Raw genomic sequence first — 15821 nt, forward strand, 5'->3', positions numbered from 1 at the left:
TGTGACCAAGATTCCAACCATCGCATTTTTGGATCAGACGGCTCTAGTTTCCAAAAGTTACAATAGTAAGAATTAACAATGAAGCAAATTTCAATCATTGCTGTTTAATTAAAAGGCAGAATAACTTTTTTTTCACTTCTGAAAACCAAAGTGATTGTTAAACACATTAATTGTAATACATGCAAGCTGTAATCCTTGCCAACGGATCTGCCACTGACCTAATCTGAGTGCAAACTGAGGTCAAGCAAGGCTGTGTCATCACACCAATGCTCTTTTCCATTTTCCTTGCCGCAACACTCCACCTCATCTCGTTGAAGCTCTCTGCCAGAGTAGATCTACTCTACAGGACAAGCGGGAAACTATTTAACCTATGTCACCTCCAGTCCAGAACCAAGGTCACCCCAACCTCTGTCATCGAGCTGCAGTACGCTGTCAACGCTTGCGTATGCGCACACTCAGGCCGTGCTTCAAACCTTCGTCGATGTACTCACGGAGGTGCGTGAAACAATGGGCCTTAAGCTGAAGAAAATCATCCTCGTTCCAGAAAACCTAAGAAAGAAAGAAGAATTGTAAAAATGGCTGCCTACACCTTGCCAGTTTTTAATGTGGCTTGGCCAAGTAATGCTGCAGTTCTAAAGTGTTGCAGTTCTACAAGTAGTGGTTGTCACCATTTGTTTCTCTTGAGTTCAGCTTTGCTTTCATCAGAAAGCTGCATGTCGCACAGCCTTCCCAACTAAGGTTCTGGTGAAGGGTCACACCTGAAGAGTTAACTTTCATTTTTTTTTTTGAGGGACAGACTGTTTCTCTTTCTAATTTTTAGCATTCATGTGTTCTTAACTCGTAAGATCGACAATCAGACGTTTTTACCATTTTTTTTTACTGATGTGTGATATCCCTTATCTTTGAACAGATGTTTTAAAGTTCTGAATTGAGTTGTGAACACTTTTAAGCATATTTTAAGGTTTATTCCCAGTTGAAGTTTTGCATCATATACTGCAAGGAGTTCTGAATTTGAGGCTTGGAAACCTCATAACAAAAAACTGGTCGAAGTACTTTCATAGCTTTGTTTCAACCAGATACAAGGCTGTACAAGTGCATTCATGGAAGTTTGGTATTGATAGCTTGAGAAAGAACTAATATTGGTAGGTTGAAACTTTAAAGTTTTTGAATCCGTGATGAAGATTTGATGAAAAGTGCAGAGGAAATTTGTATAACCTACTTCCCTACAGAGGTGAAATAAATCTGAATGGAATATCCTGAGGTAGATTGTGTATCCAGCTGGTAGACAAGGCTGAAAGAATGGAGCTTTTGTTGGCTGACTCTTATTAACTGAACAAAGTTTTGTATTTCTGTTGCTTCTTTGTAATCACGTTAACTATGAATGCAATTTGCTTTTCCTTTGCGTGACTGCGAGGAGCTACGGTAAGACATCCTTTTGGGGAATTTGAGTCGTGTGCGTGGAACTGCCAGCCTCGCAAAGCTTTCATTATTCACTCCTGGGACCAGATTACACCATGATAAAAAAAAATATCTGCTGCAGTGTCTCCTTTCTCTGATTTTTCACCATCAATGAGTTGGACAAATGAAGTAGAGCTCAAAATGAAGACAGTAAGATCAATAACTGACAGAAATCATTAGTTAGCTGACATATTAGAAATTATCAATTTAAATCGGTGCGTGTTAGATCAGATTAAACTCCGACAGAGGAAGCTTCCTGTCTGTACAAAATGGAAACATCCTTCTAGTAGTTTTAACATGAATCTAATCATGTGAATTAAAACAAGAAATGCTGGAACCACTCAGCAGGTCTGGCAGCATCTGTGGAAAGAGAAGCAGAGTTTCGGGTCAGCGACCCTTCATCGGAACTTATCATGTGAATAGTGTTCTTTTGAGTGAGTTCAGTCAAAGGTATCTCCCTGCCCTATGCCCCCTCCCAATTCAATCACTTGTCTAATTAAAATATCTTTCCTCTAATTTATATGTACAATTTCATTTTATGCAAGAATTTTATTTGATTTCAAACAGAATGCATGCATTAATACACATTTTGCAATACTTGCAGATTAATGCAATTATGGGCGGTACAGTGACACAGTGGTTAGCACCGCAGCCTCACGGCTCCAGCGACCGGGTTCAGTTCTGGGTACTGCCTGTGCGGAGTTTGCAAGTTCTCCCTGTGACCGCGTGGGTTTCCGCCGGGTGCTTCGGTTTCCTCCCACAGCCAAAGACTTGCAGGTTGATAAGTAAATTGGCCATTGTAAATTGTCCTAGGGTAGGTAGGTGGTAGGAGAATGGTGGGGATGTGGTAGGGAATATGGGGTTAATGTAGGATTAGTATAAATGGGTGGATGTTGGTCGGCACAGACTCGGTGGGCCGAAGGACCTGTTTCAGTGCTGTATCTCTAAATAAATAAATAAAGAGGGAATGCATAATTTATGCAGTCCTATACAATAGGGTGACCAGCTGCTTGGTGACAAGGTTGTGATTATCCCTGGTGCAAAGTTGCTAGGGACTTGCAAAAAGTGGATGAAGTGCTGAAATAGGCTATGGTAGCAACAGTTCCTTCCAGCATTATGGAGAGTGCAGAGGGAGATCTCCTTTGAAAGCCCTGGGCTGGTCTTGGTTGTAGAAGCTTAGGTGGTTGGGAGAATGGCCTAATGAAGGGGCCTCATTCCCTGGTGTTGCTCCAGTCACAACCTTGTACATACTTGGTCTGACTGATAGTTGGCCCACAAGTGGTGCTCTATATTTATTGCAGGGAGTGTGGGTTTGTGTCACAACAGGGAGAAGCATCACCTTGCTGCCTGCTAGGTCTGCATGAACTTTCAAGTGGTGTTGGTTACTTGGTCTGCTAGGAGTAGACTTAATTATGTAGAAGGATGGTTCTTTCTGTGTCTTCCTGCACTTCTGCCTAGAAGAGCTGGAGAGTGGTGCAAGACCAGAACATATGCCTTTGTGACTCCAGTTCTGTGCCAGTAATCTGCCTCACTCAGTTAGAATTTTCTAAGATTCTGAGTGGTGAGGTATGTGCAGTGGAAAATTAAGTTAACTTCTATTTCAGTATAGATAGAAGTCATGAATGCGAGTCTTAGTGTCCCCTTATGGCCTTCACCTGCGAGTAGACAGCCTAAGTTGCACTCTCAGGAGCCATGTAGGTTTTGCTTTCAGTATGCAGTGTGTTTGGTGCTGAATAGAGAGCTAAGATGCGCCTGTGAGACAGCTCTAACAAAGGGCCAGCTCTAATGTTGTTGGTTTAAGTTGGATTTTAAAGAGTAGATTAGACTTTTTGATTAGATTAGATTAGAGATACAGTACTGAAACAGGCCCTTCGGCCCACCGAGTCTGTGCCGAACATCAACCACCCATTTATACTAATCCTACACTAATCCCATATTCATATTCCTACCAAACATCCCCACCTGTCCCTATATTTCCCTACCACCTACCTATACTAGTGACAATTTATAATGGCCAATTTACCTATCAACCTGCAAGTCTTTTGGCTTGTGGGAGGAAACCGGAGCACCTGGAGAAAACCCACGCAGACACAGGGAGAACTTGCAAACTCCACACAGGCAGTACCCAGAATCGAACCCGGGTCCCTGGAGCTGTGAGGCTGCGGTGCTAACCACTGCGCCACTGTGCCGCCCTAGAGTCTTGTACGTACAAGTAGTCACCACGTTGGTTGATAGAAAATTTGTCAGCCATTGTTGGAAGAATGTATTCCAGCCCGAGTGGTAAAGTTTGTCCAACCCAATGATGCCATTCTGTTACCGTATCTTGAATCTACTAGTGGAGAGGTCCTCATTGCAGGCTATTAATGTGCCACAGTGGGAGAGAAAGCCTGAAGACCATTGCCACCTTCAGTATAATGCAGGCTTCCTTTCAATTGTCAGGGATACAATTGGGTGCTTTTCTGTACACACTTGTTCAGGCGGTGACACTTGCTCAAGAAATTCTTATGCTGATACAAGAGATCTATCTCTTTGCTTGAAGAAAGATAGGTTTAAGCTCTTGGGCATATTGATTACATCCAAACCCCCAGCCTATCCCAGGTAAAGCCTCTTTGTGCACCCCACCTGCCCCTCTTCCCCTTTGTATCATATATTCTAACCTACAGTTTGCCCACCCATCTTTCTGCTGAGCAGAAGGGGCATCATAATTAAGTAAACCATAAATGATCTCTGCGCTCCAAGAATGTGCACCTTCAGTTCTTGCATATTCCAAATGCTGCCTATCCACATCCTGACTAAACCACTTAGACTGCAGCAAGCATATTACAGGATTTTTTTGGGCAGGCAGCCAGCCAAGGATACTTGAGATGGCTCCAACTCCCCAAAATAGTTGGTGGACTCAGTCTCCAAAGCTTTATGCAGTATTGGGTAGCCCCATGCTAGGGCGCAATTGCTTGGATCAAGGCTTCCCCTCCCCCACCTAAAGCCTTATCTTGGAATTAAGATGTTTCACCACCAACTCTTAACCCATGACTCAACCCCCCCCCCCCCCCCCTGCTCTTAATGTGCCTTGTTTTTGAAGTGGCAAATGGAAGAAACTGAATCTGACTCTTTAATATGTACAGGCTGCATTTACCTGGTGGATGGGTTTGTTCAAAATTTTGTGATGTTTTTAGGAATACATGCTGGTGGGTTTTACACTGTGAATTAATATTGCTGCCATCCGACACCAGCAGGCTGATTCTGTACTGTTCCCACCCTAGATGTTAGTCCTATTGGTGTCATTAAAAAGTGAGATCCATCATGTTTTAGACCACCACTGAGGAGAGAATGTATTTGCATGTTTTGTGGAAGTTGCCCAAGGGTTAGCAAAGAAAATAGTATATTTCGCAACCATAGGATATCCCAAAGCAGTTTACAGTGATGAGGCACTTTTGAACTGTAATCACTGTTGTAATGTCGGAAGAGCGGCAGCCAATTTGTGGACAATGAGTTCCCACACATATCCCAATGTGATATTGTCCAGATGATTTGTTTTTGGGATGTTGATTGAGCATTAAATATTGGCCATGATACCAGGGATAACTTCCCTGTTCCTCCTCTTAGTAATGCCTTGGGATCTTTTACATCCACCTGAGACAGCAGATGGGGCCTCTGTTTAACAGATCCAGCAGGGCAATACTCCCTCAGTGGAGTGTCAACCTTAACTTTTGTGCTCATGTCTTGGAGTGGGTCTTGAACCCACAACCTTCTGACCAGGAGTTGAGTGTTGCCAACTGAGCCACAACTCAAACTACAAAGAGTGTCCTTGGTAATTTTGTGAAACAAACCTGAATGCATTATAGAGCCAACAATCTGATGTACAGTTTGATGAATGTTAAATGTTGGGTATTCCACAACATAATTTGTGACATCTATAGTCATTTACGACTGGATAATACATTGCTAAACTTGCCTTTCGTTAAACTTGGAGATAAAGCATTCTTTGTGTTTAATTTTTTTTTTAAATGCTGAATGCAGTTCACTCGAGTATTACACCCACAGCATCCCTGTAATATTTCAAAATATAATTTAGCCAGTGGCAGTTAGGTTAATATGCATCTAATTTAAGCATTGTAGAAACTGTAACTTCCTGGAACAAATCGCTCAGTTACTGCCATAAAGAGCTAGTTCCTCATGATCACTGATGGGTTCAATTGAAGAATCCTGTTAAGATTGGTAAAGGGTTGTAGCACAACAGTGGATATGGAAATGGAGAAGCTCCTTAGAAAGCAATAGTGTTAGTGAAGAGCACTCGGTCTTTACCACCTGATAGTGGAGTAGCTGGGCTTTAAATTCTGATCTATTTGCACCTGTTTAAAAACAAGGGCTGTTTGTTCATCCTCAGTCATCTGAAATATTTTGGTATAACGCAGAACAGTGACTCGTCAGTTATTTAAAGGGTGAGTTTAAGTCTTAATCTGCAAAGTACGCCAAAATTTGAAACTACTTTTTTATTGATCTTCAGCCGCAGTCTGACATAACCCAGATTGCCAGCGACCAGAAGAAGCTAACGATCTGATTTTATGTTGGTCAGAAAGGGCTGCTTTTTCCTGGATCTTAACACCTGTTGGCAATATAACGGTACCTTGTAAAAATACTGTGCCAGCAATGGGTAATTTAGGCAGTCACTCTGACATCACCACGTACATGTCATGTCCCACCTATCTTTCGCATGTGGTGATGTTACCAGCTCATGACATCATAATAGTTAGTTTGCTTAAGTATTATGGCCAAGTTGTTGCAACTAGTTGTGCCAGCAATTCCTCTTTGTCAACAGTTTGAACAGTGCATGGGAGCACAATTTTAAAGCAAATTCAGGAGAGTGGAACTCTTCGGCTGCTCTTACTAAACCCAGCATATAAGGTGAAAGTTTCCCTTTAATAGAAAAAAGAGAAATGTACCAAAATCTGGTTGGACGTTTTTAAAAACAGCTTCTATCTTTTTCCAGTATATAGAAGAGTGCTTTTATTCAAAAGTGTACCTCTGAGACTTGCCTCCCCCTTTAAATGTGGTGTACTCTTGAGATTACACAGCAATCAGATGGTTAATATTAAAGTGGTATTATATGGGTAACTAACTGCACTGAAGGGCTCTCTTACAGAGTGAATAATGGAAGCGTTGTTCAGAAAGCTTTTTAAGAGGATGGCTGTTTTCTTCTTTCCTTATGGTTTTCTTTATGCTTCTTATGTCATGTTGCTTTTTGCTTGATGAATACAGCATTACCTTTTCCAGCTGCACACTTTCCAGCACTATTGGATTTGTACCACACAATTTGAACAGCTGAAACTTGCCCTGGAGAACCCTTGGTTTGTTTTTTGTTGCAGTGTGGTCCGGATATAAAACTACAGAGCAGGTCATACCGTATTTCTGCCGGCTTTCAGTGGTAGAGATAGTCAGGTGAACAGCAAAATATCAAAATATTTTACAAATGTATATGTGGCAGTGCCAGATGTTTGCATCTCTTTGTTACCTTTGCTTATGCAGAATGGAATTTAATATTTCAAACATGTCAAGACAGTTATTTTATGAAATTAAAGTCTTCATGACTATACTACTAAAATCTACTGGATTGAAAAGTTTTAATTTTCCTGTTGATGTATATCACTGCACTTGAGTCCTTCCAAGCAGTTTTTAACTCCCTAATCTCCCAGCTCACTAATTTGAACTCGTAGTATTCTTTACATGGCACTCTCCACGCTCTTTGGCTTACCAATTATAAGCACCCACCATTGGGATAAAATTTACCCCTCTTTCTGTGAGTCCTAGAAAAAGAAAAACTTGTGTTTACTTAATGCCATCTCATGTAGGATGGAGCATGTTTGACCTGCATTAGTCCATATTTGACTAAAGCAATCCAAGGAAGGCAACATTAAAGATAGTTCCTTCTGGTATTGTATTAAGATACAACTGCTATTGCTGTCTTGGACAATAGCATAATACAGTGGCTGCTGGAAATCTGAAATAAAAATAGAAAATGCTGGAAATACTCAGCAGGTCTGACAGCATCTGTAGAGTGAGAGAGTGTTTGTGTTTAAAGTCAATGACCTTTCTTACATCCATTTGTCAACTTTTCCATTTCATAACGTATTGAATCAGAGTGGTATTACGCTATGCTGGAAACGACAGTCCAGAAACTGCTTGAAAAAGATCAGTATTGGTGACTCATTGATGGTTCTCGATCTTTCATTCCCTAAATGGGGTAACAGCATCACAAGGAAATATATGTGGGGAATACTTTGATGTGTTTGAGTATTGCTGAAAACAGATATTTTTGTCAAAGCTTTTCGTCTTGCACTCATCAGGGCAATTCGCAAGAATACCAATGTAAGGGAAGCAACAATTTTATACTGTATGTGAAGAGCGTGCTGATTGGTCGGCAAGTGGACTCTGGTAGAGGCGTTGCCATGGAGAATGCACCAGTTTATGGTGACTGACAGCTGCCAAGCTTTGTTTGAAATTTAAACCAGGCAGCTTGACTCTGGTCGAGGCATTGCCCTGAGGAATGAACCAGCGAATGGCTGTCACTTATTTTGTTTAGCTGAAACAGGCGCAATGTGTGTACATGTTCTTTCTGTCTGCAAAGAACAGGGCCCTATGTATTAATATATGTATCTTCCAGTATGCGCAAATGTGCCACACTGCGAACCCGACTGGCCATCTTAAATTGTTTTTTTTTAGAGATACGGAACTGAAACAGGCCCTTCGGCCCACCGAGTCTGTGCCGACCAACAACCACCCATTTATACTAACCCTGCAGTAATCCCATATCACCTACCTACACTAGGGGCAATTTACAATGGCCAATTTACCTATCAGCCTGCAAGTCTTTGGCTGTGGGAGGAAACCGGAGCACCCGGCGAAAACCCACGCGGTCACAGGGAGAACTTGCAAACTCCACACAGGCAGTACCCAGAATCGAACCTGGGTCCCTGGAGCTGTGAGGCTGCAGTGCTAACCACTGCGCCACTGTGCCGCCCCAGCATAATTCTTAACGCACAGGATTATATAGCAAATGTTGTCCAATCGCGGAATCACATCTAATGTTGGACACACTTTTGAGTTTTGCAAGCACGTGCCAGTTGGGTACAGTCTGTACCTTGCCCGTTGCGAACAGTGGAAGGGACATGTTTGATACAATCCACCAGTCTTTGAAACATAAAGTCTATATACCGAGCATCACAGTGGCATTGAAATTCATACATCACATTACTCATTTGTGTGATAGGCAGAATGTCTTTTTGGCACCTTTCATGTATTTTTAAAAATCCAGATCAACTAGAGCAGCTCTTGCCTCAATCCTAACCAGTCTATTTTTGACTACTTATTTGAGCTGGTGCAGACACGATGGACTGAATGGCCTCCTTCTGTGCTGTAATTTTTCTATGGTTCTATCTAGTGAACATAATCCACAGGCACTACGATGCAGTAACTGAAATATAGTGTTTCTAAACAGTAAAATTAACATTTTATTTTAAGGCTCACTGGTTTATTGCAGTCTTCCACCTTCAAAATACTATGGATGAACGCAGGCCCTGCTAATCTACTTCATGTTTTGTGTCTATGCCCCATTTTGATTTGGAGGGGCTGCACTCCAAAGTGCTAAAGGTTCCTCTCGGGATGATACTAAGACTCATGTCAGTTTGGTGAATGGGGCTTTTAATTGGGCAATAAATTCTGCAGTTGCCAGCGATGCCCACATCCCGTGAATGAATAAAAACTCTTCAAAGCAGTTTAAATTAAGTTGGAAATTTCATCATGTTTATCCCAGCAAAGGGTTTAAAGTGCAAACAAATATTAAAGGATTTCAGGCAGCATTGCAGAGTTAGCCCATTTTTCATAGTAAAGGTGCACATAAGGGATATGGTCATTAAAGAAAATTGCGTACAATACAAATCTTGTGATCCTAAATACATACTGATTGCATACAGTACAATCTGATCCTATATCTATACAGGGGTTATATACGATATAAACTCTGATCTTATATACATTGCATCCAGTGCAAATTCTGATTCTAAATACATATACATTGCGTACAATAAGAACAGTGTGGTCCTGAATACATAGATTGCATCCAGTGCAAACTCTGATCCTAAATACTTTCCTTTGGTAACATTCCTTCACAGCTTGACCCCAGCTTTATGACTCCATTCAGAAATCTGGAATACATACTCTAAATCCCCTAGGTGTATTTTAAATTGCTTTTCAAACAGCTTTGCATACTGTAGCAGCTCATGATGAGACCATTCAAGGGCACAATAAAAAATATAGTGGGATAAATTTATAAAACACTTGTCTGAATCTCCGGTTCTACTTACATCAGATATTAAAACTCCATGCAGCTGTTGTAGGTCTGCATTGAATCTGAGGTGCGTTGGCCTGTTGCTAAGGTGTGGTTTTTCACACACAATCTTTCATACGATATCATCTCAATGCCAGCCATATTGCTGTGCAAAGATGACCTGGGATATGTAATGGTTGGTGGGGTGGGTTTGCTGGCAGCAGGTCTCTCCCTCTCTCCATTAGAGATGGTGTGTGCTGTAGAAAGCGATGAGGAAGTAGGCAGTGTGTATTAAATATAATAGTTTGATTCACTTAAGTATACTTTCCTATAAAACTTTGTGCCAGCTATTATTCATTCTTTTCATTTCTAGTTATGTTAATGGAATAATTGTATATTTGCCTGTTTTCTTTGAGTTGGAATGGAAGTCTTTTTTAGTTTGTCCAACTTCTGGTAAAACTGAAGTTGTGCTATACAATTTTTTCAGTTTAAAAAAAAATAAATAAATTCTCTCAATCGCAGAATTATTAAAGCACAGGAGGAGGCCATTTGGCCTATCATGTCTGCACCGATGTCCGAGTGAGCAGTTCAGTTAGTGTCATTCCCCCAATACTATGTTAATATTGTGTCAATATTCCACAACACAGTTCGAGATGGTCATACCAATTCCAGAAGAACTACACCAAAATTACTCTCCACAATGTGCCTGCAAGGGTACGTGGTCAGTCTAGATGGTGGTTTTACCTTTCTTTTAGTTGAACCTCCTTATATATAGTGACCATAATTGTGCTTTCCATATATAGAAGTGTTTCTACTTAATATATCTGCTATAAATCTATATTTGGCAGTCAGGCAGGCGCAATCTCATGATTGAGTAGGGAGACACCTGCTGAGGAGCTGGTGCAACTGCAGGAATGTAATCCTTTGCATTCATGTTTTTACATTTCGCAGGATTTATTTACAATAGATTTCTTTTTACTTGGTACAAAACTAGAAATGTGGCGAAAGCTGTTTGGAATTTAAATGTTTTTGTATAGGGATTTCAGTATGCTGAATATTGTGTATAATGCATTGCCGAGGTTCTTGGCTGATAGCTTTTGCTATTGACTTAATGTTCTATGTAATAATTATATAATGTGTACAGACTTTAAAAAAACTATTCTACAATACAATTTCTGTCTCCACCCTGGATTCTCTTTTCTCCCAAAACAGCTGGAGCAGCCTGTTTTTAATTTTTGTTAACCACCCACTTCAAATCTTTCCTATTTAAATAAATGTGTTGCATTTTTCCTTTTTTTTCTAAGTTTAGAGAGATACAGCACTGAAACAGGCCCTCCGGCCCACCGAGTCTGTGCCGACCATCAACCACCCATTTATACTAATCCTAGACTAATTCCATATTCCTACCACATCCCCACCTGTTCCTATATTTCCCTACCACCTACCTATACTAGGGGCAATTTATAATGGCCAATTTACCTAAAAACCTGCAAGTCTTTGGCATGTGGGAGGAAACCGGAGCACCCGGAGAAAACCCACGCAGACACGGGGACAACTTGCAAACTCCACACAGGCAGTACCCAGAATTGAACCCGGGTCGCTGGAGATGTGAGGCTGCAGTGCTAACCACTGCGTCACTGTGCCTTATGTTGCTATCTGTCATTCCACAGTTTCATTCAATTCTCACCAGTAAATTGGGCCAAAATGTTGGCAAGTAATTATAAATTGAACTCTGAAATGTTGTACATGCTCAAATAGAATGCATGCCTGGGCTAGAGATTTACAGAACGTAAATCACGTGTATTACGCCTGCTGCAACTTGGCAATGTGGCTGGTAGCTCCTTAGGTTGGTTTTCCACAAAGCCCTGTTCTGCTGGTGGGCTACTTAAGGGGCAGTTTGGGGGTGTGATATATGATCAATGTAGCGGGATTAAAGTAGCTGTAGTTTAGGGAAATGCAAGACTCATGCCCATCTCAAGTTTGGACCAAATCAATCTTTTATAGCAAACACTAATTCAAATTTCATGTACAGGATTACTGGCAATTCACATGTAAATGTGTTATTTCTTGATAGGAAAGTAATTTTATTTTTAAAATGCCCCATCGGATACTGATACTATGATTTTGGGATAAAAACAAAGTGTTGGAAATGCTCAGCAGGTCTGGCAGCATCTGTGAAGAGAGAAACACAGTTAGCGTTTCATGTCTGTGACCTTTTCTGCTTGAGTATTTCCAGCACTTGTTTTTATTTCAGATTTCCAGCATCTGCAGTATTTTGCTTTTATGATCTTAGGGTGATGTGTACATACTAGTTCTGACACATCCCTGATCCTGGAAACTGAGTGTTATCACAACAGTACCACACTCTGATGAGTAATGAAGATAGGGACAACACATTAGAGCAGAGGCTTGAAACATGAACTTGAGTCACAGCTTGTTATTCTCAACCAACAAAACACCAATCTTATTTCAAACTTGCTTGGAATCTTTACTTCCATGTATAAATATAAACACAGCAAAAGTAGGCTGCAAGGTAGTTTAGGCAGAGTTCCGTGCAACAATGATTAGGACTTTGTGAAGCAATGCAGTCTTGAGTGTAATGAATTGAAAGGACAAAATATAACTAACCTCAGGAAAGAAAAAGAACTTGGGTAGCACTTGATCATGTCCTGAAGATGTTACAAAGTACTTCACAGTCAATTAATTCCTTATTTAAAATTGCCACTGTTACGTAGGTAAATAAGGCAGCCAAGTAACATACAGCAAAGTTGTACAAACAGAAAATGTGATGAATGATCAGTTAAACTGCTTTTAATGGTATTGGTTGAGGAGCAGTAACTGTGCTGCACTGAAATGTCAGCGTCGATAACGGTCCCCATTCCTGGTTCTCTGGCTGTCCAGCAGGTCAACAGACACTTCCACATAAGATAGACCTCAAGGGCACTACACCTCACTCAGGTAAGGTGACTTCCAAAGCCCCGAGTGCATCACCAATATCTGTGTGACTCTGCCACTCTAAATATGTTCCTGAAGGTTGTCCATAAACCCAGCCATGTCGTAAAGCTTGCTTACTACCACAGTATAACATGTAGACTTCATACTATGAATGTAGTAGTAACTGTGCTGTATGCCATGAAGAAATAGCAAGAGAGAACAGCTGTTGCTGTTTCTCTAAACAGTGTAAATGGAGCTTTTGGTGCATTATTGTGATTTGTGTTTGGGGAAGAGGATGGGGAAAGAAATGCATCTTCCCAGTACCATACCTTTGATGTATTGTCGGTGTCAGTGATGAACGCAAAATTGAAGAAATAACAATTGAGCATACAATTTTCTTCAAGATTTGAAACCTTTTCCATTACAAGTGCATGTGATTTTGCCGATGTTGACTGCAAAGAACTTATGTATCTTAAAGTTTGTAAAATATAATGCATTAAATAATTTAAGTATTAAATGGATAATATTGTCTCTAATGTGATTTTAAATAAAGTTTGGAATCCAAATTTTTTGAGAGTCTGAGGAAAAAAATCGTTATCTCATGGCTAGTGTAGAATGTTTCCATCTTGTAGGCTATTTAGTGTTACTCTTGTCCCTTTCCTTTGTACACACCGCACATAAAGCAGATAAGTGGTGTAGCTACACAACCCTGAATGTTTGATGTCTTAATTTGTGGTTGCAGCAGTTTTTGCAGCAGAGCCTGAGATCCTGCTGTGTTTTGCTTGCTATGATGTTCATTCAAGTACATGAGTAGGATTTTTGTCTTAAACGTTTGGGTGATTCTGATGGGACCATTCTGAAAGTAGGAGCTTGTTCAGTTTTACACTTGCAAACGTATGTGTTTGTTTTTCAGAGAGAATTGTATTTCTCATTGTTTGTGATGGTTTTAAAAGATGAGGAAACAGTTTGAGTTTAAAACTGTATCATGTTCCTATTAAGATTATGAAATGTAAAATGGAACGTCTTAAGTTTAAAATTGCTTCTAATATGTTTTGCTTGATATTTTGCAAACAGGTTCCAACTCTCTGTGAAGACCTATTATCATCAGTAGATCAGCCGCTGAAGATTGCCAGGGATAAAGTAGTGGGAAAGGATTACTTACTTTGTGACTATAATAGAGATGGTGACTCATACAGGTGAGATAACAAATGGAAAAAAATCTTGTACTTTTTTTTAAATGAAAATACCAGAACAAGCTTTGCAGTAGTTAACATTTTGGTACTTAACTTGGATGTACAACTTGCATCTGCTTCACCCCTAGCTGGAGCCCAGGTAATCTGGCCTTTGAAGTCCTAAAAACTCAGCTGCTATTTGCACTTGCATTTCTGTCACTGATTTATCCTGTTGGAATTTGGTGGGCCTGGAAGTTTGGAAAGAAATAATTTTAGCACTGTTGTGTTTGAAGTTTGGATGGGAATGTTGCCTCATTGGTGGGTGAATCCTGAATCAAAATGCCAAGGTCATCAGCTGCAGCAGCTTCAGATATAAGAAAATTAATGGCAACATTGAGTTAAAGTTCATATGTGGCCCTGAGGCTCCATGACATGAACTTATGTGACGCAAGGAGATGAAAGTTTGAATACCCCAGTTTTAACTTCCTAACTACTTTGTTCCATTTTGAAACCATTTGGAACTGTTCATATCTCAATGCAATCATAGTCTGTAGGAAGCCTTATTTTAGTTCTACTTGTTACTGATTCCACTGTGATAGTTTATACGCTGAATTAGGAAAGTGAGTGTGTTACCACTAGACTAAGAACTAAGGCTGATCCTGAGTTAAGGCTTGTTGCCCATCCAGGCAAAACAGACTTAAGAATTCTGTCTGGGGAAGGGGATAAATGCCCCTCGGGGAATACAGGATGAAACTTGCAGTTTATCATGCCCTTTGGATTAATTAATCCACTGGCAAGTCATTTGGGATGACTCCCTTAACCTGCATGGATAAATGTCAAGTTCACCAGAAAGCTTTGATCAATTGATTTTTTATTCATTCATGGGATGTGGACATTGCTGGGCAGGCGAGCCTTTATTGCCTGACCCTAATTGCCCTTGAGAAGGTGGTGGTGAGCTGCTGCTTTCAACCACTGAAGTCCTTGTGAGGTAGGTACACCCACAGTACTGTTAGGATGTTCTAGGTTTTTGACCCAGCGACAGTGAAAGAACGGCGATATAGTTCCAAGTCAGGATGGTGTGTGGCTTGGGGAACTTGCAAATGGTGATGTTCCCATGCATCTGTTGCTTCCGTCCTCCTTCTAGGTGGTAGAGATTGTGGGTTTGGAAGGTGCTGTTTACCCTTGATACAGGGTTATAATTCAGTCCAAGGTATCTTACTCTCTAGACATATCTGGTTTTAAATGTCTGGTCTTCCATGAGGTTTGTCGGTAACACTTGAGGATCCTCTTTACAGAGGGATATATTTGGCATTGATCACACATGATCTGGCTTGTGATTAGCTATCTCTGATCCAGAGGATGGCAAGGTTCCTTATGGAACAGGAGGGAAAGCTTCACAATTGGGTTAAAAAGAGCTGCTTTCATTATTTTTCTCACTGAGCAATACTGGATACTGGTCCTGATAGCAATGGAAGAAATCAATCATGCACAAGATTCTTGCTTGTTCCACTTAACTTGTCACTTGAATAACAGGTGGTTTAATTTACGCGTTTAATGGAGCAGGCATATACCATTTATTTAGTTTACTGATAGCCTGGTGAGCTTTGTGACGTGTAGATGAAACTACAAATGAAAAGTAACTGCACATTTCACTTCTTTAAAAGCTTTATCTAGTTTTAATGGCTTTTGAAAATGTTGCAACTTTAGTTTTGACTTTCATATTGTTTTACTTTAATAAAAATCTGTCAATTTTTGAATTTCAATGGATTGTCCAGTCATGTGGCTCAAGCAGACTAAATCAGGAATTCTGGAATTAATCCACACTTTTAGGAAACAGTGGAATATTCTACTGTTTAGGAACATTCTGATCCATGTGTAAAGATTTGTCAGTGTAACGGGCATCTCCCAATATTAAAACAACCTTTTCTTAAATTCTG

General features: G+C 40.4%; 1 protein-coding gene across 1 annotated transcript in view; it reads left to right on the forward strand.

Moving 5' to 3' along the window:
* The window catches only part of capzb (capping actin protein of muscle Z-line subunit beta), a 108200-nt gene that overhangs the window by 43872 nt on the left and 48507 nt on the right, over positions 1 to 15821 (forward strand). Inside the window, exon 3 of the mRNA XM_068017332.1 lies at positions 13787 to 13908. Coding sequence (XP_067873433.1) covers positions 13787 to 13908 — 122 coding nt within the window. The remainder of the gene's footprint in view (positions 1 to 13786; positions 13909 to 15821) is intronic.

This window comes from Heterodontus francisci, chromosome 37, assembly GCF_036365525.1.
Source record: "Heterodontus francisci isolate sHetFra1 chromosome 37, sHetFra1.hap1, whole genome shotgun sequence".
In the NCBI taxonomy this organism is placed as follows: domain Eukaryota; kingdom Metazoa; phylum Chordata; class Chondrichthyes; order Heterodontiformes; family Heterodontidae; genus Heterodontus; species Heterodontus francisci.